We start from the raw sequence: 25,781 nt of genomic DNA on the forward strand, positions 1-25,781 counted from the left end.
ACTTTTCTAAGACTACCCATTAGACGACAATCGCACTCGTCCCAACCCCAACCACCTCTTTCAGATGATCGGTGCGTGTTGGCGATGATGGTGATTTGTATACTTTGACACACACTCACAGCGAAGGATTGGCCAAGAAGCGGGCGCCACATTTGAATAAAGAAGTAATCTTTAAAGATTCTAGGCATTAAAACCAAGAACAGTTGCCTCATTGTTGAGCACGGGTGCGCAAGCGCACATGTGCGCGACAGTTTATTTTACGCCAAGGACGCATAAGTGAAATGTGCCAATTTATAGCACTCCTTCACGAAAGTTCCACTTCACATAGACACCAACATGCGTGTTGCATATGTATGACACGTTTTTCGTTCTATTCTTGCATATTTTTTTGTGTGGCCGCCGTGGCTGGCAATGAAACACGCGCCTCTTTGCTCAGCAGCCCAACGCTTTATCGCTACTGAACCAGCATGGCGGGTATTCGGCAATGAGAATTAAATGCAAGTAAATGTAAATGCGCTGTCAGTTTGCTACCTTCAATCTGCAACCGTAAAATGGGACGGTCTAACAAAGTGTCTGCGAAACGTTGGTCAATGTTTTCTGAACGTGGCTCGCTAACACTGGTTGGTTTGTCGTGTCGTCCTCGGTGCGCTTGCTTCGCGTTGTTAGTGAAGCGAAGTTACTTGATGTGCGTTATAGTATGAATAAAGCTTATCGGCCAGGCGTCACAAGGCTGCCATTGGCAAAAAGATGAATCTCCATATCAAAGCCTCAACAAGCTTTTATCCTTTTCCATTCACAGTATATGTTAGTGGCTATCCGCTTGTGGCCATTGAGTTTGGTAATGCAGCATTAAGAGGCCAAGAAGCGATAAATACCTGGTGGTACAACGAGTCCGCCTCTCTTGTGGGGCTTTTAACAGAGCATTATAGCTGAGCGGGTTTACGGCACAGCGGGTACAGCGGGCGAGCGCTGACGCCACAGCGGATGTACGTTACGCTGGGGCGGCCAGCGTGTTTACGGAGATCGTCGCTCGCTCGCTTTTCTCGTCTCCCCAGCGAAGCGCGCGCAGCGGACCAGCGTGGGTTTCTTTTTCTTTTTTTTTTGCGAAACAAACATGACGACCACCCGCAGGCACAGCCGTGGCTTGTTGCGGGCGTCGTCTTCAAACGCGGCGCGACAAGACTGCGCGACTGGAAAATCCCACGGTGAACATCCACCGCGTCGGGCGGACACCGTGGCCCACGCTCAAAGAATTGACTTTGCCCCATTCAAAAACTGAGTTGACCCACGATCACAACGCACCTGGCCCACCTCCAAAATTTGGGCGGCCGACGGCTAAAAAGAGTTAACCCACGCTCAAAACCGATCTGGCCCACTTCCAAAATTATCTTGGCCCAGCCCCAAAGTTTGGGTGCCCCACACTCGAAATAGAGTTTGGCGAATACGAGCAAATTACCAAGTGAAAAGTATCGAGCACGCAGAAGAGTCAGAATGCTTACGCATTCAATGCACGCAGGGGACACTTAGGTGCGTTTGCAACCTTTTGACGATGACTGAGTAGGATGTCTCCTAAGTCTTCGCTCATGGCCACAACAGCATTTGCCCTTCGACATGATGTCACGCGTTTCAAAAGCACAGACCGCGCGCCTACTTCCCGCGCCTAATGCCTCTAATCGGCAAAGGGTCCGAACTAATAATGAAGCGGCTAATATCCGAATTCGTTGGCAACAGAAGCGAATTGCGTTGCCAATCTTATATGACCTAATGAGAAGAAACGAACCAGTTTCAGGACAGCCACTGAGCGTTCGCTTTGATAAACGTCTTATTCTGCTATTATTGCTTTTCAAGTGATGCCCTCTTGCAAAATCCAGCATCAGGCGTCATGTCGGATTACGAGCCCAGTGCTCCGCGCTGGAGGCTGGGGCGCTTGGCAGGCACGGCATACTCGTAGGTGCTGGTGCGAATAGCAGCTCCAGAGCGTGAAATTCACGGTTCCTGGCCACCGCATATATATATATTTTTTTTAATGCAGACAAGATCTGAGAGCATTTTAGTGCAATGAAAAAATGTATAAACGAAAGCTTCCACGGGGATTTGAGCGTCTGACTTACAGATCCCAGGGCCAAGACCTTACCAGTACGCCACGCTGGCACATCGCTGTGGTTGAACAATTTGTCACATCAAGAGCCACACGCAATTTTAGTTTCGCAGACATGCGTCGCACAGACATGGTGGATGCGCATTCGCCCAGCAAGTAAAAAGTTAAGTCTGTATCAGAAAGAAAATGTTATCCGTATTCAATAGTATGCTCGGAAGTGCCACAACACCGATTTTCTTTTGCGATTGGTACTTTAACTTCAAAAAAAGCGCCAAATGAACCGTCGACATGGGACGCTGAGTTGTTACTGCCGATTTTGATGGCCGTTTCTTGCATATCGCGCAAGGGCAATGCAACATTTTCTTCGTTCAACGATCCGCTTCAATCGACACGTAAGTCTAGACAAATATCTTCGTCAGAGAAGCGCAGCCTAGCGCTGGCAGACACATCGGCGCTCATCACTTCTTGTGCTGACCCTGTATACACCAAAAAGTGTTTATTTAAGAACGCCGATGCGATATACCGGAAATATAGAGTGGTTTATCTTTGCTAGACTTGCTGGTTTCTGAGCCCTGACGGGCCGATAGAGTGTAGACGGAGTCGACTGCTACAGTAGGCCTAAGCTTCGGTCTAAGGGGAACGATCTTTGCGGGTGTACCGGGCGAATGCTAAATTGTGTGTACTTGAGCGTCAGAGCATTTTATCTATTATTTTTAGCACACTAGAGAAATGGAAGCGCACGAATCACCTCAGCTTTCGTATCGGTGCGATAGCATCAATCAGCGGGAGGCTTTCCGGGAGCCCGTTCGAATGTCTCTGAACGTCTTCTGGGTTTCGTGTAAACTGCAGAACACTCCGACCACAGCTACGACTCGCAGCCATCGGTTGCGTACAGACTACTAAAGAACGAGGTGTCATCTGCGTTTCCGCAATTTTGTTCAAGAATATAGCTATCCACTCAGTCAAAATGGTAATGCAAAAAACGAAATAGTTCTTCAATGGCAATTGTGCATGAATAAACAGGACATAAAGCATGAAAGGTGCATGTTCACGCACCTTTGTTCCAAGATGCGACACGATAGAGACTTATATGACTCCCAAATATAGCGTTATTTAGGACAAGATACTGCTATCTAGCTATAAAATTGTATAAAGCATATAATATTAATTATCTTAATTATGGGATTTGAGGTGCCAAAACAACTTTCTGATTACGAGGCATGCCGTATTGGAGGACTCCGGAAATTTCGACCACCTGGGGTTCTTTAACGTGCACTCAAATATAAGTACACGGGTGTTTTCGCATTTCGCCCCCATCAACATGCGGCCTCCGTGGCCGGGATATGATCTCGCGACCTCGTGCTCAGCAGCCCAACACCATAACCACTGAGCAAACACGGCGGGTTAAAGCATCTATTATTAAACAGCGCCTATAGTCCTTGAGTACTGGAACCAGCGCGGCGCAAACGCAACTAGTGCAGTTTGAAGCACGAGCCAGCGAACTGCTCCGTGTGTACAGCACAAAGCACTGTGCTTAGGCGTGATAGCAGTGAAGTCAGCGTCTCGTTCAGTGTGACCCAGCTCTTATCCAGCGTTCTCATTGGTGCTCCAGTGACTCCCAGCGAGCGTCAGCGTCCCCAGTGCGATCCAATGTAAAAAAAAAAAACGCGCTGGTTTCACACACTTGAAGACACTGAAAGACGCTGGTTTTTGGAATAAGGTGAACTTTTGCCATGGGCTGATAACGTCGCTGATGGAATTTCGTGGTCTCCAATCTTCAGCATACGCTGGTGACTGCGAGAATGGTGAAGGCTTTATGTTCTAAAAAACGACAACATGTATATAATATTCATAATGGCTCTTGCGGTTCGGTACAGACGTAATAGGAAGTACACAAAATTAAAAAAAAATCACGTTGGATGCGGTAGATTGTAGGGAGCGAGCTCTAACGGCGTGAAACTCCGGTAAGCGCTTAGAGAAGCGCCGACGGGTGTCGGGCCACACGCGACCACGTGCGCACAGCATTGAAGATCCTTGACGATTTGTAGCCGACGCACTAAACACCAGCCTCAGCGGTGCTCCGACGCCACAGGGGCCTGTGCCTCCAGCCGGTGCCGCAGAGCTGGTGGTGGTGACTGGACCTTCCAGATGAGATACGCCTTGCGATACAACCTGCGGGCGAGCAGTCGAGCTGTTAGCAGGCCCCATAGCAGAGCAGAGGAAGGGAGAGCTGGCCTGGTCGGTATTTTTATGTGGAAGACTACAAACGACACACAACGGACGACGGACACTGAAAACACAACTTGGGCGCTGAATCGCAACAGAGTTTGATAGGGATAATGCCGTATGAAGGCCGCACTCGTGTAAGGGCCGCACTCGTGTAGGGGCCGGATCTCAACTTGGCAGCCAAAATCTGCAGAAAAATTTACAACGGTGAAGCAATAGCGTTCGGTGCCCCGATGCCTCACGCGTTGCGTATTTGCGCCCGCCACTAACAGATAGCGAGAACTGCGCGTTGACCTATGATGCGGTAGTACAACAGGGGATAGAGGATGTGCGCAAGTGAAGGCTGCGCCGGCACAATTTTGACAAAAATGTCAGTCCCGCGTAAGGGGGCCGCACCTCTTCAATGTTGTGAAAAAAATGCGGTCCTTACACGAGTCTATACGGTAAGCATAAAGTACGTATACATAAACAATACACCTGCGATAGGCAATATACTTTTTCCCACTAAATATTCAGTTCTAAGCGAGCACTCGCTTTTTCACTGCCCTTCATCCTTCGTGCGCTGCTTCTAGTATTCCACGTAAAAGAGAGTGTGAGAGTATGATGAGTGTGATTGATTGATTGAGTTTAAGAGAAACATATCTTATTCGTAGAAAAGGTAAATCAGCCTTAGAAGCCGCGCTGAAGGTTGAGACTATAGTGACTTGTAAAAAACGAATATAGTCAGATAAATGTTAGGGAAACTTGTCAGCCATCTGAATGTAGCAGGGATACAGAGGTATTAGCAAAGGAAACCCATACGGGTTTATAAGGAAGAAAACCTCTCAGTTGAGAAAAGATTTGTCGCGGTGTGACATTCGAACCGGGGACTAACGCCTTTCCGGGCCGGTCGCTATACCATCTGATCTAACCAGGAGGCTAGCCGATAGCACCACGAAAGAGAATTTATCGATGACTTGAAGCCGAGCGTCATTTAATATGGCAAATCCAGTTATGCAGAATCCCGCCATGTGAAGGAAGTGTCATAAAAGGGAAAAATTACCATCAAGGCATTGGTCCCGGGTTCGAATCCCGGACCAAAAACGAATTCTCCCCCAACTATGAGGCTTTCTTTCTGAGAAACCCGTACGGGTTTTTGTTGTAGCTTTGCGCTATATTGGGCTGCATGGCAATTTTTCTTTTAATTACACTTCCTCCACCTTGCGAGGTTTCGCAGAACTAATTTACCCAAGTCGAATAAAGTGGCTGAAGCAGAACTCGCATATTGTGTGTTTCGCACACAATGTGAATGGAAACACCTACCTGATATTGTTACCACGTCCAGTGAGTCGTTTGACGCTACACTGAAGCGACGTGTGCATGAAACGCGCTTACGATACAGAGGTATTAGCATAACCACACTGCACCTCCTGTCTTGTCTCTTTTTACTTTGACACGTGTCATGTGACTCTTACCGACACTAATGCTTGTTGTTTTTATAGCTGTATGGTTATGACTGTAGTTTTTTTATTTAACCTGTAAGGCACTACGGCCACAATATTTCGTCTGGGCACATGTAGTGATGTTAAGTTATCAATAAATAACAAATAAATACTAGGAATGTTAATTGTGATTGCTAATGGAAAGGGATGCAATGGCGATGTGATGAAGAATAATCTACATTAGGATGAATTTTAATGGCAAGAATAAGTGAATGAATGGCCATCTATGGAAAGTAAGGTCGCTGTTGAAGCTAATACGTGAACGTCGAGCACGTGGTGTTTTTTTCCCTCTGTCAAGTGTACACTTATTCACCAAGCTTTGCTGCAGATGGCTTTTTTATTGGTGGCCTCTGCAGGTTTCTGTACATCTTTGCGGGGAAATTACACAGTGCCGACGCTATACGTGCAGGCAGAGTTCTATCTCATCACGTGTAAATGCCTGCGAGAAAGTAAGAGTCACAGCGACGCTGAATAATTGATCCACCCCCCCCCCCCCATCCCTATCGCAGGAATCAGCGCAGCGAGTTTGCGATGACAAGTGAGGCTGGCACCTACAGGAGCTTGCTGCCGCCCAGTGGTGTTTGTCTTTTAGATAGTGCAGGCCATTACTCATGTTTTTTTTTCGAGAATAAACAGATGTCATTCGTTTATCATGATCTTACAGGGGAGGGGGCGGGCACTTAATAAATTCTGCAGAAACCATCGACGACGATTGTGAATACAACTTAAGAGCCCGAGCGGGCCAGCGTAAACGAGAAATCAAGCAAGAGAGAATTAAATTGAATTCTGGGGTTTTATGTTCCAAAACCACGATTTTATTATGAGGCAAGCCGTTTTGGGGGACTCCGAATTAATTCTGACCACCAGAGGATTTTTAGCGCGTTCCCAATGCGCGGAAGACGGGCGTACTTGCATTTCGCCTCCATCAAAATGCAGCCACCGCAGCCAAGATTTGATCCCCCGACCTCGTGCTTAGCAGCGACACACCACAGGTGTTAAACCACCGCAACAGGTAGTGAGCGAGAGAGACATCGAATGAATACTTTTCATGCCGACTACCAACCAACCACGAAAACGGACGAACGAGGTAAAGCAACTATTCGATTTATAATGGGCCTCCTCAAAGGCCGACCAAACCATACGCAAGACTGTGCCTCTTCTGCAGTGTCGGTCTCTTTCACCTTTTAACCACTAGTATACAGAAAAAGATTTCCTTAAATATTATGAGGCTGGCCGAAAATACAGCTAACAGTGTTAAAGAGCCACGAAGATCATGTGCGCAATATGCCAGTCGGTGTAAGCGAAGCCTTCGCTTGCCACCACCAGGGCGCGTGCTGTCTCTACTCTGCCACTGCGGCCTGATGAAGACATCGCTTGTGCCAACCAATTGATGCGCGTTGCAACTTCAATTCCTGTTTTCATCCTGTCAGCGCCATCTTCCCTTCCTCACCATCTGCGCTGCCCTTTCTACCTAAAACTATCATCACCGCCGAAAAAAAAAACCGTCCTAAGCGCCAGGTGCCGTAATAACAGTTTTGCTTTGATTTTCTTGAACTAACTGCGGAAGTTACACCGCAGTAACTTCTAGAACACAGAAAAGCAACATCCCCGATAACCCGGACCAATTATCGACTAGAGAGTCAAATTTCGTCTGGTTCCAAACAGGAAAACTTGTTTTAACATGTCGGAACGAGTATTTTGGCGCGGATACCACAGAACAGGACCCACATGGCAATCCACAAGCTCACATTCTAACCCTACGTACGTTAGTTAGTACCTGTGAGCACGAGTGCAGGTGATTTTGAATGTGTAGTCTACAAATTAAGAAGCAAAATACTCAATGGTTTTTTTAACGGATGTCGATTTTGTAGTCTGTTTGTAGTTCTGTAGCCTGTAATGAAGCCAGCGAACCCATATTTGACGCAGCCATGGAAACTTGGAATTCCCAGCCTTGGGGACGCTAGAGGCAGCTTTACTTCACGGCCGCTAGCGAGGTACGCTGTGGACACGCATACCCAGTGGCGTAGCAAAGGCGGGGGAGGGGCCAGTTGTGGGGGGGCATTATATAATACGTCAGAAGACACCTGAAGCTTGTTATCCTCGCCTTCCTCGACTACACCCGGTGGGGAGGGGGGGGGGGACAGAAGACCTATGGGCCCCGGGTGCCAGACGACCTAGCTACGCCACAGCTCATACCTATGCATACATAAGTTAATAGTTTTAGAGTGTCCGGTATGGGGAACCAGCGCTGGATAGGCGGCGCGTCGAAAAGAGTGCGTTGCACGCCGCCCTGGCGACGAAACGCGGCATATTCCAGTCACACAACCACAAGACACACACACATACGCAGCCGTATTATAGTTCGTATGTTCTGTTTTCGCGCCGCTTCAAGTGGCGTTTTTGTAAAGAAGCTAGCGCCATCAAGTGAAGAAATGACGAAAGAAGCTTTTTAAGCTTTATATATTTTTCACAGTGCGTCGCGGCGAGCACGCGTGTTTCTTTAACGGTTGCGTCGTGTATCGATGCCATGCTTGCGTGGCTCCCTGCCGCTCAAATCTAGCAGTTATGGCTCCGGTCGTGCTGCGCTATGGTTTCGTAAGTATTAGTTGGCCTGAACATATTCCATATTTCTCTGGCTAGACACAAAAAATTCTGATGTTACTTCGCCACAGCAGTCAATGGAGAAGAAAGCTTTATCGCATCAGCTGACTCGCGCAAGCAAAGGTTTGAGTGCTCCGCTGCTTGATCCGCAACAATCCTGGCTACATTTAGCACTAATTACATATTACAATGGCGGCCGGACCGGCCGCCATTGGAATATGAACCTGGCAACGTTTAACGCTAGAACGTTATCTAGTGAGGCGAGTCTAGCAGTGCTATTGGAGGAATTAGAGGGCAGTAAACGGGATATAATAGGGCTCAGTGAAGTTAGGAGGACAAAAGAAGCATATACAGTGCTAAATAGCGGGCACGTCCTGTGCTACCGGGGCTTAGCGGAGAGAAGAGAACTAGGAGTCGGATTCCTGGTTAATAAGAATATAGCTGGTAACATACAGGAACTCTATAGCATTAACGAGAGGGTGGCAGGTCTTGTTGTGAAACTTAATAAGAGGTACAAATTGAAGATTGTACAGGTCTACGCCCCTACATCCAGTCATGATGACCAGGAAGTCGAAAGCTTCTATGAAGACGTGGAATCGGCGATGGGCAGAGTGAAAACTAAATACACTATACTAATGGGCGACTTTAATGCCAAGATAGGCAAGAAGCAGGCTGGAGACAAGGCAGTGGGTGAATATGGCATAGGCACTAGGAATAGCAGGGGAGAGTTATTAGTAGAGTTTGCGGAACAGAAAAATATGAGGATAATGAATACCTTCTTCCGCAAGCGGGATAGCCGAAAGGGGACGTGGAGGAGCCCGAACGGCGAGACTAGAAATGAAATAGACTTCATACTCTGCGCTAACCCTGGCATCATAAAAGATGTGGACGTGCTCGGCAAGGTGCGCTGCAGTGACCACAGGATGGTAAGAACTCGAATTAGCCTAGCCCTGAGGAGGGAACGGAAGAAACTGGTACATAAGAAGCCGATCAATGAGTTAGCGGTAAGAGGGAAAATAGAGGAATTCCAGATCAAGCTACAGAACAGGTATTCAGCTTTAACTCAGGAAGAGGACCTTAGTGTTGAAGCAATAAACGACAATCTTGTGGGCATCATTAAGGAGTGTGCAATGGAAGTCGGTGGTAACTCCGTTAGGCAGGATACCAGCAAACTATCGCAGGAGACGAAAGATCTGATCAAGAAACGCCAATGTATGAAAGCATCTCACCCTACAGCTAGAATAGAACTTGCAGAACTTTCGAAGTTAATCAACAAGCGTAAGACAGCTGACATAAGGAAGTATAATATGGATAGAATTGAACATGCTTTCAGGAACGGAGGAAGCCTAAAAACAGTGAAGAAGAAACTAGGAATTGGCAAGAATCAGATGTATGCGTTAAGAGACAAAGCCGGCAATATCATTACTAATATGGATGAGATAGTTCAAGTGGCTGAGGAGTTCTATAGAAATTTATACAGTACCAGTGGCATCCACGACGATAATGGAAGAGAAAATAGTCTAGAGGAATTCGAAATCCCGAAGGTAACGCCGGAAGAGCTAAAGAAAGCCTTAGGAGATATGCAAAGGGGGAAGGCAGCTGGGGAGGATCAGGTAACAGCAGATTTGCTGAAGGATGGTGGACAGATTGTTCTAGAGAAACTGGCCACCCTGTACACGCAATGCCTCATGACCTCGAGCGTACCGGAATCTTGGAAGAACGCTAACATAATCCTAATCCATAAGAAAGGGGACGCCAAAGACTTGAAAAATTATAGACCGATCAGCTTACTGTCCGTTGCCTACAAAGTATTTACTAAGGTAATTGCAAATAGAATCAGGAACACCTTAGACTTCTTTCAACCAAAGGACCAGGCAGGATTCCGTAAAGGCTACTCAACAATAGACCATATTCACACTATCAATCAAGTGACAGAGAAATGTGCAGAATATAACCAACCCTTATATATAGCTTTCATTGATTACGAGAAAGCGTTTGATTCAGTCGAAACCTCAGCAGTCATGGAGGCATTATGGAATCAGGGTGTAGATGAGCCATATGTAAAAATACTGGAAGATATCTATAGCGGCTCCACAGCCACCGCAGTCCTCCATAAAGCAAGCAACAAAATCCCAATAAAGAAAGGCGTCAGGCAGGGTGATACGATATCTCCAATGCTATTCACAGCGTGTTTACAGGAGGTATTCAGAGACCTGGATTGGGAAGAATTGGGGATAAAAGTTAATGGAGAATACCTTAGTAACTCGCGATTCGCTGATGATATTGCCTTGCTTAGTAACTCAGGGGACCAATTGCAATGCATGCTCACTGACCTGGAGAGGCAATACAGAAGAGTGGGTCTAAAAATTAATCTGCAGAAAACTAAGGTAATGCTTAACAGTCTCGGGAGAGAACAGCAATTTACAATAGGCAGCGAGGCACTGGAAGTCGTAAGGGAATACATCTACTTAGGGCAGGTAGTGACGGCGGATCCGGATCATGAGACGGAAATAATCAGAAGAATAAGAATGGGCTGGGGTGCGTTTGGCAGGCATTCCCAAATCATGAACAGCAGGTTGCCATTATCCCTCAAGAGAAAAGCATATAATAGCTGTGTCTTACCAGTACTCACCTACGGGGCAGAAACCTGGAGGCTTACTGAAAGGGTTCTACTCAAATTGAGGACGACACAACGAGCTATGGAAAGAAGAATGATAGGTGTAACGTTAAGGGATAAGAAAAGAGCTGATTGGGTGAGGGAACAAACGCGAGTTAATGACATCTTAGTTGAAATCAAGAAAAAGAAATGGGCATGGGCAGGACATGTAATGAGGAGGGAAGATAACCGATGGTCATTAGGGTTACGGACTGGATCCCAAGGGAAGGGAAGCGTGGCAGGGGGCGGCAGAAAGTTAGGTGGGCGGATGAGATTAAGGAATTTGCAGGGACGGCATGGCCACAAATTAGTACATGACCGGGGTTGTTGGAGAAGTATGGGAGAGGCCTTTGCCCTGCAGTGGGCGTAACCAGGCTGATGATGATGATGATGACATAAATTTGCCGGATGCATCTCAGTGCCGAGTCGTCATCCGCATGCGCATTTTTATAGACACATAGGTGGCTTAGTCGCGCGTGCGCCGGCACTATGCGCATACAACTCGTATTACAAAGCAGCTTCCCTCCCACATAATTCTTGGCAATGAATGGTTAATTTTTACCTTTCGTATCGTTCACTTGGTGCGGTAGCGTTGGAAGGGGCTTGGAGGTGGCATTGCGAAGGAAAAATGGTACATATGCCGGATGGTGCGTGCTATTGCTCATTTTGTTTCCGACGAAATACCGGCTGGAGATTCTGCTGTTTGGTACTGTCTGCCATGGCTGACCGTCTTCACTATCGAATAAACCAAGGATACACGCGAAATTTGATTTAGAAACCAGCCCGACACCGCTTGACAAGGCGACAAGACGGGAGCTTACTCCGCTCGCCTGACTGCTTGGATCCAACGCCGCCTCCGTTCTTGTTCGTAGGGTTTAGATGGAAAGACGCAGAAGGATGCATCCTCCCTCATCCCGACTTAGTTGTGGCACTTGTATACGCAACAGTATCGTCGGCGCCCTTTTGTTTTCCTTCGACTGTAAGAGCATGCAACGCAATTTTCGTCCGCGGGGGAGGCTGCATTGTACACGTTCTGACCACCAGGGCGGCGCTGCAGACGCCGTGAAAACTGTAGCGCTGGTTCCTCATTCCGCTAAATGGCGGCGTACTAGGCGTTTTGCCGGATGGCGGAGGGGCAAACTCTAGTGGCCTGCATGGTGCAGCCACCTCGTGGCGCGGAGCACAACCAGAGAAGCACAGAGCTGCTATTGCACTGAACAAGTGTTTTCTACTTGTTTACTCTGATAGCGAAGTAGAACACGATGACGCTGCTGCCTAAACTTTAGACAACCTGTGAAGTAGAAAACAATTGGTAACTTCTATACTAGCTCTGCGCTACCTGGTAGCTTCACCGTACAGACAATTCAACGTATGCGCTCCAGGTAACCCACTATTCCGCGCGATATGCCTCCCTTTAGCGGAATACCGGACCCACTAAAACTCTAACGTCAATCCTTACGGCTAGAGGATGGGACCAGGTGTGGCTATGCAGGAAGTGGCACATAATACACTTCCTAATATACTGTATAATTTTTTCTGTGTATTTGGATCGTTGTCTTTGCTAGAACGTATGACAATGTGAGGGTGAGCGTGAAGAATAGTGGCACAGCTCCGTTCACCACAATTCACCGCCCATGCTTTTGATATTGTGGCTGGAACATGCTTTGTTACGCGGACAACTAAGGAGCACGAGGGCGAAGTGTTACTAGGTAGATTTGTCTGGGAACTATTAGCCAATGACTCCGCGAATGTGGCTCATTCTCGTTTTAGCAAAGCAGTGGTTCGCCCCCTTGGCTGTCCTTATATGGCTGCAGCTGGACTAGTAAGTATAGCCATAGTAATTTATTTCTTTATTTATTACACTATGCCCAGGACACATTCTGCGTTAATATCAAAAGTTATCAAAAGATGCAGAACTAGAGCGCACAATTATGCACTCAAATAAAGAACGTCAAAAGAAGATTAAGCATGAAACGTACTATTGCTACAAGCGGGACAATCTTTTACGAATTGGGTACGTGCCACAAGCTGTAGTGGGGGACGGAGTAATAGAGGGTAGATAAAGAGGACGTGCGCTTTGCGATAGCGGAACCTCTGCTTGCGATCAAGGCCTTCGGTTACGTCGTGTCCCAATAAACCCCACCTTCACAGAGTCGCCCGTAACAATATTATCAAGCTATGGTCGCATAATCCGCGTAAAGCATACAGCAGATAGTCACTGATAGCTGTTTTAAAGGCCGTCCAGTCTTCAACGTGGGTAACGCAGGAGGAACGCACGAGCAAACGTGTTCCTTGCAGAAAGCTCCAGTACCGCTTCTAAAGCTTCTGACACCTGAAGGCTCGCCGATGATGGAATACGATGCAGCCAGAGCTAAACATGAAGCTCGCTTCACGCCACGCGTCGACACCACTCGAACGACTCCACTCGGCGCGCTTGGCTCGTTCTCCCCAAAAACCTCATTGGCCCTCCCCCGTCGTCCCCCGAGCGGACACCAGCCGAAGAACGTGGACTGCAAGATCGACTGATCTTGGCGGTCATCCGAAGTGTCAGTTACTTTCTACCCTTGACTGCAGATGGCGGTAGTTGTCGGCTCGTTGACCAAGAAAAAACGGCGACAAGAGATAGGGAACACAGGCTTGACTCGGAGAAGAATGTTTTGCTTTAAAAGAGTCATGCTGCCTTAGTCCTGTGCATAATGCCTTGCGAAGGCAAGCGGTCACTGCTATGTCTCTCACAAAGCTCACTGACCATAGGCTGTACAAAGCGAAGCCCATCCATGTGAAGCTCTGCAGCAGCAGCAGAAGGGCGAGAGGCATGGCCAGCAACCAGGAGAGACGCGCCAGTGTGTGCGTCGCCTGGAGCCAGGCGAACGTCAGCACCAGCACCAGGCTGAGCGTGAAGAGCACGCTGAGCGCGAACAGCACGTGGTCCGCCAGGTTGTCGCTGTCCAGCAGCCAGTCGACGAAGCTCTGCGCGTCCCACAGTACGCACAGCTGCGTTTGGCTCACAGCACTTGCCGGCTTTATCTTTAACCATACTCACAGAAAACGTTCTTTTGGAAGAACTGTTCGCCAGAACAAATGCCAGTCAGTCGTGATCAGAATCGAAGTTTGTAAAAATCGTCTAACTTTCTCTGCGAACCCTCACCGATTTTCTTGACCGTGGCTGCTGTGGGCTGCTGCTGTCTCGTCGAATAGCTCATACTTACAAAAAAATTGAATAATGCGCCAGATGGTAGGATCTAACCTTGGCCCCCGGCACAGCAAACCGATGCTCTAACATCCACAATCGCATGTACACTTGTTTCATTGGCAAGGCCAATTAACTCCTTGACAAGATCGCCGGATGAACGACATTGCGTCAGCCCGACTGTGCAAGCGGCCATGCTCGCGGGCCAGTTTCCTATACGCCAAAGACGCGCGAATGAAATGGCCATGTTTAATGGCATTTTATCAACCATCTCGCGAAAGGTTCATTACACGTTATTTCCAAGAACTCTGTTGGATCTGCATCATTCTTTAGGATCCTAGTAGAAAACGAGATATAAAAAATCACAGAGGTGGTCCAAGAGCACGACGGTGCAGGGGTACAACGTTTTGAATGTCTCACAACAATTGCGAAAACAGCAATAAAGGCTGAAATTTACTAAAACAAGAAAATAACCACCCAAATTCTAAACCTTAAGGAATATATTAAGTAACGGCATTTTATAGACGCTAATACGATACCTAATTTAATATGTAGAAAACAGGGACTGTTTCACAAAAAGGACTTTTTCTAGAATTGTTATAAGACCCAGTTCCGCCTAATCCTCGTGCTCGGTATAATATAAAAAAATAATTTGGGGTTGTACGTGCCAAAATCACGTTCTGATTATGAGGCATGCCGTAGTGAGGGACTCCTGAAATTTGGACCACCTGGGATTCTTTAACGTGCACCTAGATCTAAATACACAGGTGTTTCTTTTTTTAATTTCGCCCCCATCGACATGCGATATCGGTGGCCGGGATTAACAAAGGCGACGGCCAATGCCAAAAAGAAGCTACGAATGAAAACGTGTGTGAATTTGGTCCCAGTGCTCCGAAGATACATAGCGATGTGTGTTTTTTAATGAAAGATACGGTGTAAAATAATTTTAACCCTTAAAAATGAATCAGGCTGTAAATCGCTTGATAACTCCCACCCTTACACTCTTCTTGAGTGACAGTTTTGAGGAAGAAAATTTATTTAAAGTGTAGTAGAGCGCTCCAAATGTAGATAAAGCCGTAAAATATGCGATACGTCCAGCAAAATTATTCCCTAGAAATCAAATTGAAATTTCAATTTGATGCAAATCTAGCATAATTATTATTCTCAAGAACAACACTACAAAATACGCTTGATGGTACAAAATTATTCACTAACACAAAGAGGATAATAGAAGACGATATTTCAGCAGCCGGATGCCGGACGTATTAGCAAATGTGCCCGACCCATCAAACAGCCCTCCCGCACAAAAGGCTTAGTGGATTTGACGAATAATCTGAAGCAGGGCAAGTTGCTTTGCTTATACGAAAGAATATACAAGAAACGCTACAACTGATGCCGCTGGCCGGCGTCTCGACTTACCTTCTGATTGTCCCAGCGGATGTTGAAGTCATAATGGCAGATGTGGCAGGCGTACACTCGATTCTGGTATATCTGGATTGCAACGCAGTTGGCGTGGGCGTGGCTGAAGTTGCCTGCGTTACGAAAGCGGGCGGGATGCTTTGGAAAATAAAAATTAAAAAAATAACGTTTCTCGCGGAACACTTGCTACAGGCAGCACCCAACTCTTATGCTTACCTTTGGCCATGCATTCTCACTCATATTTTTTTAGCGTTATACAATATCGGTTTGGCTTTGGAGTCATCGTCTACTTAATACTTTGGCATACATTTTCTTCTTAGAGATTTGCGTTGAAATACGGGAAGGCCGTGTTCATACAGCTATCCATTACCCAAATTTTGTCATCGTAGGAGAGCAATATTGCGGGAAACGAGCCGTACAATGTAAAAGTACGAACCGACAACAATGCGTTCAGCATCGATCGGAAGTTGATCCTTTTGTGCACGCGGATGTTGGTACCCCCAATGCTTTCATACATAAAGCATTGGGGGTAAAGCATTGGGGATAAAGCAAAAGCTACAGATATTCTGAGAATTGTCTACTAATGCCTAAGCACTGTTTGGTTCTGCCGCGACTTTGTTTTAGCTTACTTGCTTTTCCTACCTTATGCGCGTCTACCAATGGCCTTTCAGGTGGCAAAGAATGCTTAGGGTTTGGTACACCATTGTCAGATTTTCTCGCCGCATCTGGCCTCTTCAATGCAATCGTACCAATTGAAATGGAACGCCCGGCTAGCGCGCGCCTCGACAGAGCAGAGTGGTTGAGAGGGAATAGCTACCTGCTACAGCAGCGCGTGATGCGTTGAGTGAGGGGTGGTAGTGGTGGTGAAAACATTTATTGCTAAATAATTTCAGAGAGGGGGGGGGGGGCACAATCTCCCTTACTTGGCACGAGGAAGCCCTTAGGAGCCGCCCTTATAGAGCAAAGGAGAGCCCTTGGAGGGTTATGCGCTTCAGGGCGTCGGCGATGATCGGCTTTCGTTTGTAGCAGCGGAGCTGGCCAATAGGGTCTCCCAGTATGACTATGCCTTGGTTTGGTATGGAGGGTGCAGGCAGATAGGGAATGTGAGGAGGACATGTAGAAAGTCTGCCGGTTCAGTAGGGGGTAAGGATGTCTTTGAAAGTAAGTAGACGCTCCCGGGCTGGCGTAGGGGGTCCGACTCCGGACCTGAAAGTAAGACCTCGGGCGAGGGGGTGGGCGTCCTCGTTACCCGGGGGTCCAGATGAGGGTTACGGGGTGGGTAGAGTGCCAGAAGCGTAGAAACCAGGCCGTGGTGCGGGATACCGGGCCTTTGGCGAAATTGAACAGGGCAGATTTTGAGTCGGAAAATAATTTAGTGGCAGAGGTAGAGAGCGAACGCAATGGCTGCCTCCTCTGCAGTTTCGGATGAGTCTGTGGTGATGGAGCCTGATGGGAGTAATTGGGCCGGATTGGTAGCGAGGGCGAAAACAATGCGGGAAGCCGACGAATTGGTTGCCGCGTCCACATAGGCTACCTCAGAACGGTCGCCGTACTGCTTGTGTAGGACTTCGGCGTGGGCTGCCCTGCGTTTCCCGCCATGCTCGGAGTGCATATTCTTGAAGATGGGACGAATGATGAGATAAAAATGACGGTCTGGAGGTAGGGGGACTACATCGGTAGGATGGGTGATCGGGGTGGCGTAAGGGGAGAGCCCAGCCGCGATGCCATGTCACCTTCGCTGTGGCTCTCTTAAGCCTGTTTTGTGGCCACGTTCCTTGTGCCCACAAGCTCTCGCGTGCGTTCCGACTTAGCCTCCGTAAGGCCCAATGAAAACGCGCCAAGCGTCTCAATGGGCTCGCTTCGCCGCGAGCGGTTTAAACTACGAGGACGCTCCGCAGAGTTCAATATTGGACATTGGGCCACCCGAAAATTTCAGTTGGCCCACTCCCCTCACCTGAGTTGACCCAGCCCCAAGTTCCAACTTCGCCCTTCCCCTAATCGAAGTTGGCCCAGCCCCGAAGTTGAGTTGGCTTACCCCGAATTTTCAAGTCGGCCCTCCCCCACATTTAACTTGACCCGATCCCATATTTCAAATTGGACCACCCCAAAATTTAAGTTGACCGGCTCTGAAATTTTAAGTAGGCCTGCCACCAAATTTAAATTGGCCAACGTCCAAATTTCACATTGGCCCACCCCCAAATTTCAGTTGGCCCACCCACGGACTTCAACTTGGCCCACACTCAAATTTAAGTTGGCTCATGTTCAAATTAGAAGTTGGCACGTGATCAAATTTAATTTGGCCCATGTCCGAATTTCAAGTTAACCCACCCCACATTTGAAGTTGGCCCACCCACAAATTTCAAGCTGGCCCATTCCCAAATTTCAGGTTCGCCCATACCGAAATTTCAGTTGGCCCACTTCCAAATTTCAAGTTGACTGAACGCCAAATTTCAAGTTATCCCACGCCCATATTTCAACTGGCCCACACAATAAGCCTCCTTATGCACCTTCTAAGGAGCCATATGTATATGCATGGGTATCCTGTTTTTGTTTTATTTATTTCTCTTTAAATTCTCTATCAAATTCTCTATATTTACATTATCATAACGATTATAAGTCTCAACTTTGTGAATTAAGCATTTCTCTGCAGGTACAAGACATTATACTTTTCACGTGACAGGGCGGGAGGTGGCCAAAGAGTGCTTACGCATTAATAAATTATTCGCGCCCGAAGGAGGCGCCTGTATTACTTTACGTTAAAAATTATTTCTGTCAGACACACGTTATCTGTTATGTTTCTTTTTTCAGAGTTCCAGAACATGCCTCTCAGATAATGTTGAATATCATTCCATATAGGCATTATTCAGTCAAGGGGCCATTACGTGTAAGCGGTGGTCTATTGCAGTTACAGAATGTGTGCCAAGAGAAGAGAAGCCCAATCGAGGACATGAATAAATTAGGTGAGGTGACGAAATGTTTTACAGGTGCAACTTGAATCAACCAGCGCAAGACAGGGATAATAGCAGATCGCTAGTAATGGTTACAGCTCTTGCAACGTTCGTATGCTATGGATATATATATATATATATATATATATATCAAGCAGCGCAAGACAGGGATAATTGCAGATCGCTAGGAATGGTTACAGCTCTTGCAACGTTTGTATGCCATTGCCATGGCACGGTTGCCTGCTGCCCTGCAACTCGACCATCACTTCCCCGTGCAGTCCTCAATACACGTGGACGACATCACCCAATGGGTGCGGGGACCCCCGCAACACATCCGCAAGGCACGTGCGGCCCTACAGAGAGCCCTGGACACTGCGGCTGCCTACTTGTGCAGCATCGGCCTTACCATCTCGGCCAGGAAGACCGAGGCCTTGCTACTAAACCCCAGAGCATCGGCCCAGTGCTCAACTGGCCGGCTGCGGTTGGAGGGCGTCCAGATCCCATGGAACAAGGCAGTCACCTACCTAGGGCTGCGCATTGACCATCGGCTGAACTGGCTGCCGGCTACCAAGGCCCTGTGCGCCCAGGCGCTTCGGGCCCGCAAGGCTATCTCACAGCTCCTTGCCCGTGGACAGGGCTGTACCACCAGGTGGGCCCTGCAGCTACTTGAAGCTGCAGTCACTTCACGGCTACTGTATGCCCTCCCTCTCTTGGCGCTGCCCCCACCCCGCCTGCGGAAACTGGAGCTGCAGCATCGGTCAGCAATACGGCTCTGTCTTGGCGTTCCCCGAACCTCACAAGTGGCCGCCACGTTGGCTGAGGCAGGTGCCTTGCCCCTGTCATTACTCTTCCTACAACAGGGGTTACGACACATTTATTGCCTACACCATGCCGCAGATGGTCCAGCACTCCTGACCCGCCTATGCTGCCGGCCAGCATCACACAAGGGACGGCTGTGTGGCCTCTATAAGGAGGCCATAGGGGACACGCCCGCAAACGTTGTACAGCCTCGCCCACCACATCGACCACCAATCCCTATCTCGACGGAGCTGCCAGGTGTCTCGAAGAACCGTTCCCCAACATGTGCCCTACAGCAGACGGCAGCCCCTCTCCTCTAAGAGAGACTTGGGGACCACCTTCACATCTTCGTCGATGGATCCGTGATACCGGAGAATGGCTCGTCCACAACAGCCTGCGTTGCACCGGCCCTACGAAAGAGCAAGCTGTGCTGTCTCCCGGGGCACGCAAGTTCTACCACAGCAGAGTTAGCAGGACTCCACCTTGCTGTGGACCTACTTGCAGAGGAGCTACCAGCGACGCCGGCAGCCATCTTCTGCGACTCCAAGGCGGCGATGTTCTGCCTGCAGAACCCTGACAGGGCTAGCCTTGGGGTAGCGCTGCTCTCTTCAAGACTGACGGCCCTTCAGGACGCAGGATGCTCAGTATCTCTGCATTGGCTACCCGCACACGTGGGGATCGCAGTCAATGAAGAGGCGGACACTCTGACAAGAAGTGCCCACCACACAAGCGTCCCCCTAAGCCCTGCTGTAACGGCCGCAGACTTCTCGAGACACACGCTGCGCCGGCACATCATCGCCTGCCACCCGGACAAACGGGTATCTCTGGGCCGGCCTGCACGGCCTCTTCCACAGCACGGCCTCCTACGAAGGGATGCCTCGTTGCTGCTCCGACTGCGAGTTGGCTGCTACTGGACGGCAGCCCGCCGGCACCGCCTTGGGAAAGCCACCTCGCCAGCCTGTGCCTCCTGTGGTGAACCAGAAACTCCGGAGCACCTCCTGCTGGCCTGCCCTGCTCACATGCAGCACCGCGGTCGACTTCTGCAAGAGTTCCACCACCTGGGGCTTCCATGTTCACGACAGGAAGATATCCTCTTCCCCTGTCGTAATCAGCTACCAGCCTTCGTAAGTGCCGTCGAGTACCTCGACTCGTCGGGGCTCTCGGCGAGACTATAGGACATTTCTACAAAGACGGATGGACGCACGGCCATCCCACCACCTCGGGCTTCCTGATCGGCCACTACTTCGCTTCCATCTCTACGGCCCTCTACCTTTCTCCTTCCTACCCTCTCTCTCTTTTAACCCCATCCCCTCCACCCTGCTGGGGCAGAGCCGTGCTCCCGCATGGGTTGCAGAAAATAGCGCTAGCCTTTTCTCCTTCCCCACAAGAACCACTTCTCGTATGCTATGGATATATATATATATATATATATATATATATATATATATATATATATATATGTGTGTGTGTATAGCACACGAACGTTTCAATAGCTGTAACCATTCGCCGCAGAACACATATCATTCACAACGGTTCTCTACCAAAACAAGCATATTACGCATTACGTAGTTGTAATGTGCTTAACATACTTATCAGCGCCTACACCGCAACCTTTCCATCCTTTGCACGCCATCATGCATAGTATCACTATACGAACTGTTCCCCAGAACGTGGGTAGAGACGGATGTACAGCTAGAACATGGCTAGACTAGCATTTTCTAAGAAAGTAATATAACTGTTGGGATAAAGGACTATAAGATGTATACATTTTCGATACGACACTTCGGCTCGCCGCTCGCGCGTGCATTAACAGCTTATGAAAAGTACACGAAAATATCAGACGACGCCAGAGCAGCTACGGAGGTTCTGGGATATAACGGGAACGCATTTTTGTTGGTGGGTTCGGTCGAGGCCACCCTACGTGCCTTAGTTCGGTGCGTTTTAAGGCTAGAAGCATTACAATCATACCAGAGTGCAAAGTTGGCAGCTGCTCCAGAAGGGCGAAGCATTCTAAAAAATTGGCAGTGGCTTAGCTCAGCTATGCCAGGATATACGCAGCGTAAAGGTGCGGTTATGCTTGCTTAATCTCTTGCCTTGCTTGCTAACCTTAGCTTATCCGGCTATGGCCTTGTTTGGTCTTGTAATAAGATGGACAGCATTGCAACAATGAACACATCCTATCTTTATTAAATCACATCCCGGTCCGTCGCTCAATGTCTGGTTGTTTCTCTATGGCCATAAAGACAGTCCGATGGTCAGAGTAGTAACACGCGTCTCGCTCGTTCTTTCGACGCTCGACGGCCAACTGCCAAATGACAACCTCGGGGTCTGAAGAATTTTGTTTTCCAGTCTTTTGCGCCGACTGGCAGCGGCTCGACTCTCCTTAATCTCCATGTCGAGCGCCCTGCATCAACCGCCTCTCCCGCGCATTGATACGCACGGTGCGCCCTCCTCGCGCATGCGCAGTGCAGCCGCGTGGCGCCGCAATCGTAAATGCAGCAGCGGGCGCACACGGCGCCGGATGTGTCTGCGGAGACTGCGACGTCACACCTCTGGAACGCGCCGCAGTCGGCGGCGGCGAGGGCTAACTTTAGCGAGGGCGACGCAGCTGCACCTCTCGTGGCGTCACGCGGCTCTCGCGCATGCGCAGTATGGCAGGCGCAGAAGCACGCGAAGCTCGGCTCCAACCCTCGTAGTTGTAGCTTTACGCTACAAAATACGCAGGGGGATATGCTGGCATTTCACAGCACGCGGGGCAACTTCTACTGCGCGGCAGAAACAGCGCCCTGACAACTATAACTTCTTTCATAACACTCGCAGGATCAGAGGAGCTTCCGCGCCCGCAGTTACAGGCGTCGCAACTCAGTAGTGCACGAGATGAAAGCAAAGGGAAACCCGGAGCTTTTGTAGCTTGAAGTGCACTTTCCATACCACTGTATGGTACCACGGCTTGATACCGTACACAAAACGTACTGCACAATCCGAACGGTTGTATTTGTGTGCGCAACACCCATGCGCCAAACATTGGCGTAAAAAAAATGAAAGTTCTTTTTTTTTATCTGTCTTTCATGCTGCAAGCGACAGGCAGAACGCTGACATGACTCCGCTGCAGAACCAACTGAGCAGAGCGTAAGATTCACTTCGAATTTTCGTTATTTCAGGCCAACAAAGTCCGTGCCTATCACGTCCCCTGGTAATCTTCCAACCTATACCTCATACCATCGAATCCTCCTGCCCGGATCGCGCTTGCACTATCGATAACGGCACAGCTAGGCGGCGGCACCCACGGCATGGACTATCGATTTCACTCGAAGCACGAAGCACATAGCAAGGTGTAGGGTTGCTCGTGAACTTCACGGACGATGTTCTAGCTACACGCGCGTGCGACACGTGGGAACCACGCAGCATGCGCGGCAACGGGCTGCCTACAGAAAGAATAGCGCCCTTATAGCTGCCAGGCGTCTCACACCGCTGACCTAATGAGTAGCACCAACGGCGGCATTGAAGTCGAACACGTCAATGGTACACGAGATGGTACGGACGGGGAACCGTCGGCGTTAGTCACCACCCAGTGAAATATTAGATAACGCTAGCTTTACGTTTACTGTGAGTTCTGCTGAGGCTAGTGCATTTTTTCATAAGCTCAATAGGAACGCTAGTGGGGTGATGGTGAGCGTACGAGCAATGCTCATAACAGCAGTGTAAGGGATAACTCTGTCCTTGCTCCACCACCAAGCGAACTTGGGTTCGTTCTTTTTGCAGCCAGACGCACTCCACGTCTCTGCAGACTACTTTCAGCGCGCCGGAGGTGCATATGACGCCGATAGCGGGATACCGAAAACTTGTAGGCGCCAACGATCCTGGTGCCATAGATTCTCCTATGTGCCTAGAGGGAAATCTGGCGCGGTCGTCTATGGGAGTTTCCTGATTGACGCTGTGCCGTCACGGGAATTGTGCCGTCGTGCGATTTTCCGAATTCGCCATCAGTAATACAATTACAAACTCTACGCCTGGGCATCGCCTCGACGCAGCACATAAGCGACGCGACGCCCGGCGTAGACGCAGTTCTCTGGTTGCTTGCGTTATCCACGCGTTCCTTGTCCGCGCAAGCTGTCGCCTTAATTCTGGCATCGGCTGTCGTCAATGGGAAATGGACGCGCGTAAGTTGCTACTTCGTGGGGTCGATCGCATCTCGCGAGTGCCTTCACCTTAAGAGTATATAGCTTACACCGGGGCATTGACATGACTTTATTTCTGCTCCTCAGAAGATAGCCCACGTGTCTCCTTTGCTGAACAGATGGATCGAAAATGCAGAAACCAGGAGCAGGCCGGCCACACAAACAAACGCAAAGACCCGTTTACGTCATTTGCAGAGGAAGTGGTTTGTCAGTTTCCCACCATGTGCGCAAAATATTACACGGCACGAAGGGAACGCTGAGTCAAAATGAAGATTAAAGGGAGACAGGAGCTACTTGTCCAAAAAACCCGCCTAGTCATTTCATGGCAATGCATTGCGGACATTGTGATTGCAACCGTCTTTGTCCGATGAAACAACAACAAGTATACTTTAGGGACACAAAGTCAATAGACCAGGTCTTGTCATGGGGGTATATCACATAAAAAGGTATGGCCAAGAATACCTTAGTGACGGTTTAATTGCCTTCCATGACAAATAGGTTACATTTCTTGATTGGCCGTAACGTGATTCATGGCTTGCATGTCGCGTTTCTTTTTTCGTCAGTGTTTTCGCTTTGATCTGCTTTACTTTTATTTTATTTTTTGCTCTCCGCATGCATGCGGGATTTAGAGTGTCGTTCAACCACTACCCTTCCAATATAAACTTTAGTTGCGAGTCATGGCTTGTCTGCTTCCACTGTCCTTTGTCGGTCGCGCTGTTGACTTTCGTGTGCACTTGTACCAAGTTGTCCAACTAGCTACTCTACTGCCGGAGCGTTAGTGTTTGTGCGTACAAGGCTCCTGCATTTAGTCGTAGGCAGAACGCACTGCCGTGGATTCTCTACAGAGCCGATTGAGCATAGCGAGACCGTGTGTCCACTTTGGCTTCATCGCCTTTGCAAGCAAAGGAACTGCGCGGCTCCGCGTTTATGAAAACCTCCAACCGCTGCACGCGCGCCGCGCATGTGTCAGATACCGTTAAAGCACGACAACGGTGGCTTCAAAGGTGCGAACTCGCTTCGAGTGTCCCTGCAATTGCTATCGCAACAAAAGAGTTTTCGAAGATGTAAGGAAGTCCAAACAACTAAATCAAATAGCCTTGTGGAGCTCTCCTTTCACAAGGCTGTTCGCGTACCCTCCTGAAGTTGTCGGAACATATTTTGCCATCGCCCAAACTAGACGCTGCGGTGTATATGGTCGACTTTGCAAAAGTCACAATGCCGTATGAACGCAGCAGTACCAACCGTATTCGAATTCGTGTACTGCTCGTGATTCCCAATAGGCTGAAATGCCATATCTGCTGCTCTGTAGACGAATATAACTTCTGATGACATCACCTTTGAAACTGGGTGGTGTCAAATATTCGCCTAGCCTACCTTGCGCTAATCAGGCTTTACTGTATCAGTTGCAGTGTAACATGTTGCATATCTTTACACCAGCTAGCTCTGTTAAAACTTTGTCTCTCTATTTGAAGTTCCCTGCCTGTATCTAGCACGGCTCTATATCTTCCCAGCTTCTTTTTTCTACCAGTACTCTAAAGGTGCCGCAGTGTTAGTTTCTTTACCGAGTGTTAGTCTGCCATGTACATGAGGCATCTTCCTTATCTGGACCGCTGATTAGTTAGCGCTCCAAATTAGCTTTGAAACCACCGCACCCCTGGTAGATGGAACGCTCCCTACGCTCCTGGCTAGGTGAATAATAGGCACTGATGCCCGAGTTTTCTGTAGTGAGATTCGGTAGTGAACTACGTACCCTTGCAGTTGCAGGGCATCACCATGCTCATCTGGTTGTCGGTGCCCAAGCAGAACCGACATGAGTACACGGGTTGCTGCTGCTGTTGCTGATGATGCTGCCACTGGCCAGACGTCGGTTCGCCCACTCTCTCCGCCGCCTGAGGTAGTTCCATACGCTGGTGACTCATCTGTTACGGACCAAGTTGAGCAAGTTGACATGTAAGGAGTGCTCAAATGGACTAGGACATGACTGAAGGCAGGACGAGCATCTCATGTACTTGTCAAACTAACCCTCGGTAAAAATACTAAAGCTGCGACAACCATAAAGCAACCAAGTTATCGAGTCAGAGATGTTCACTGGACAAAGCTCTCTAGTCAAATGTGTTCACTCGATTCACTAAAGCCAGCAACATGCTCTGGCACGGTCACTCCGCCGCGGGACAGCCCGGCATTGC

The 25,781-nt window shown here is 48.7% G+C and overlaps 1 protein-coding gene across 1 annotated transcript; it reads right to left on the bottom strand.

The window, feature by feature from the left end:
* Positions 1-3,941: 3,941 nt before the first annotated feature.
* On the bottom strand, positions 3,942-25,510 carry LOC142559657 (uncharacterized). The gene is made up of 4 exons (XM_075671227.1): positions 25,346-25,510; positions 15,672-15,784; positions 13,812-14,032; positions 3,942-4,270 (listed from the first exon to the last, which is right to left on the bottom strand). The coding sequence occupies exons 1-4, from the start codon at positions 25,497-25,499 to the stop codon at positions 4,168-4,170; spliced, it is 591 nt and encodes a 196-aa protein (XP_075527342.1). The 5' UTR covers positions 25,500-25,510; the 3' UTR covers positions 3,942-4,167.
* Positions 25,511-25,781: the final 271 nt, after the last annotated feature.

Source organism: Dermacentor variabilis, chromosome 10 (assembly GCF_050947875.1).
Source record: "Dermacentor variabilis isolate Ectoservices chromosome 10, ASM5094787v1, whole genome shotgun sequence".
Taxonomy (NCBI): domain Eukaryota; kingdom Metazoa; phylum Arthropoda; class Arachnida; order Ixodida; family Ixodidae; genus Dermacentor; species Dermacentor variabilis.

What these genes read in the sequence shown, in the direction of transcription:
- LOC142559657 (XM_075671227.1), bottom strand. Translation starts at nt 25,499, where the DNA reads ATGGAACTACCTCAGGCGGCGGAGAGAGTGGGCGAACCGACGTCTGGC. An exon ending in GATGCCCTGCAACTGCAAGG is followed by an intron (nt 15,785 to 25,345) that starts GTACGTAGTTCA and finishes TTCGTAACGCAG; the next exon opens with GCAACTTCAGCCACGCCCAC. An exon ending in TCCGCTGGGACAATCAGAAG is followed by an intron (nt 14,033 to 15,671) that starts GTAAGTCGAGAC and finishes TGGGACGCGCAG; the next exon opens with AGCTTCGTCGACTGGCTGCT.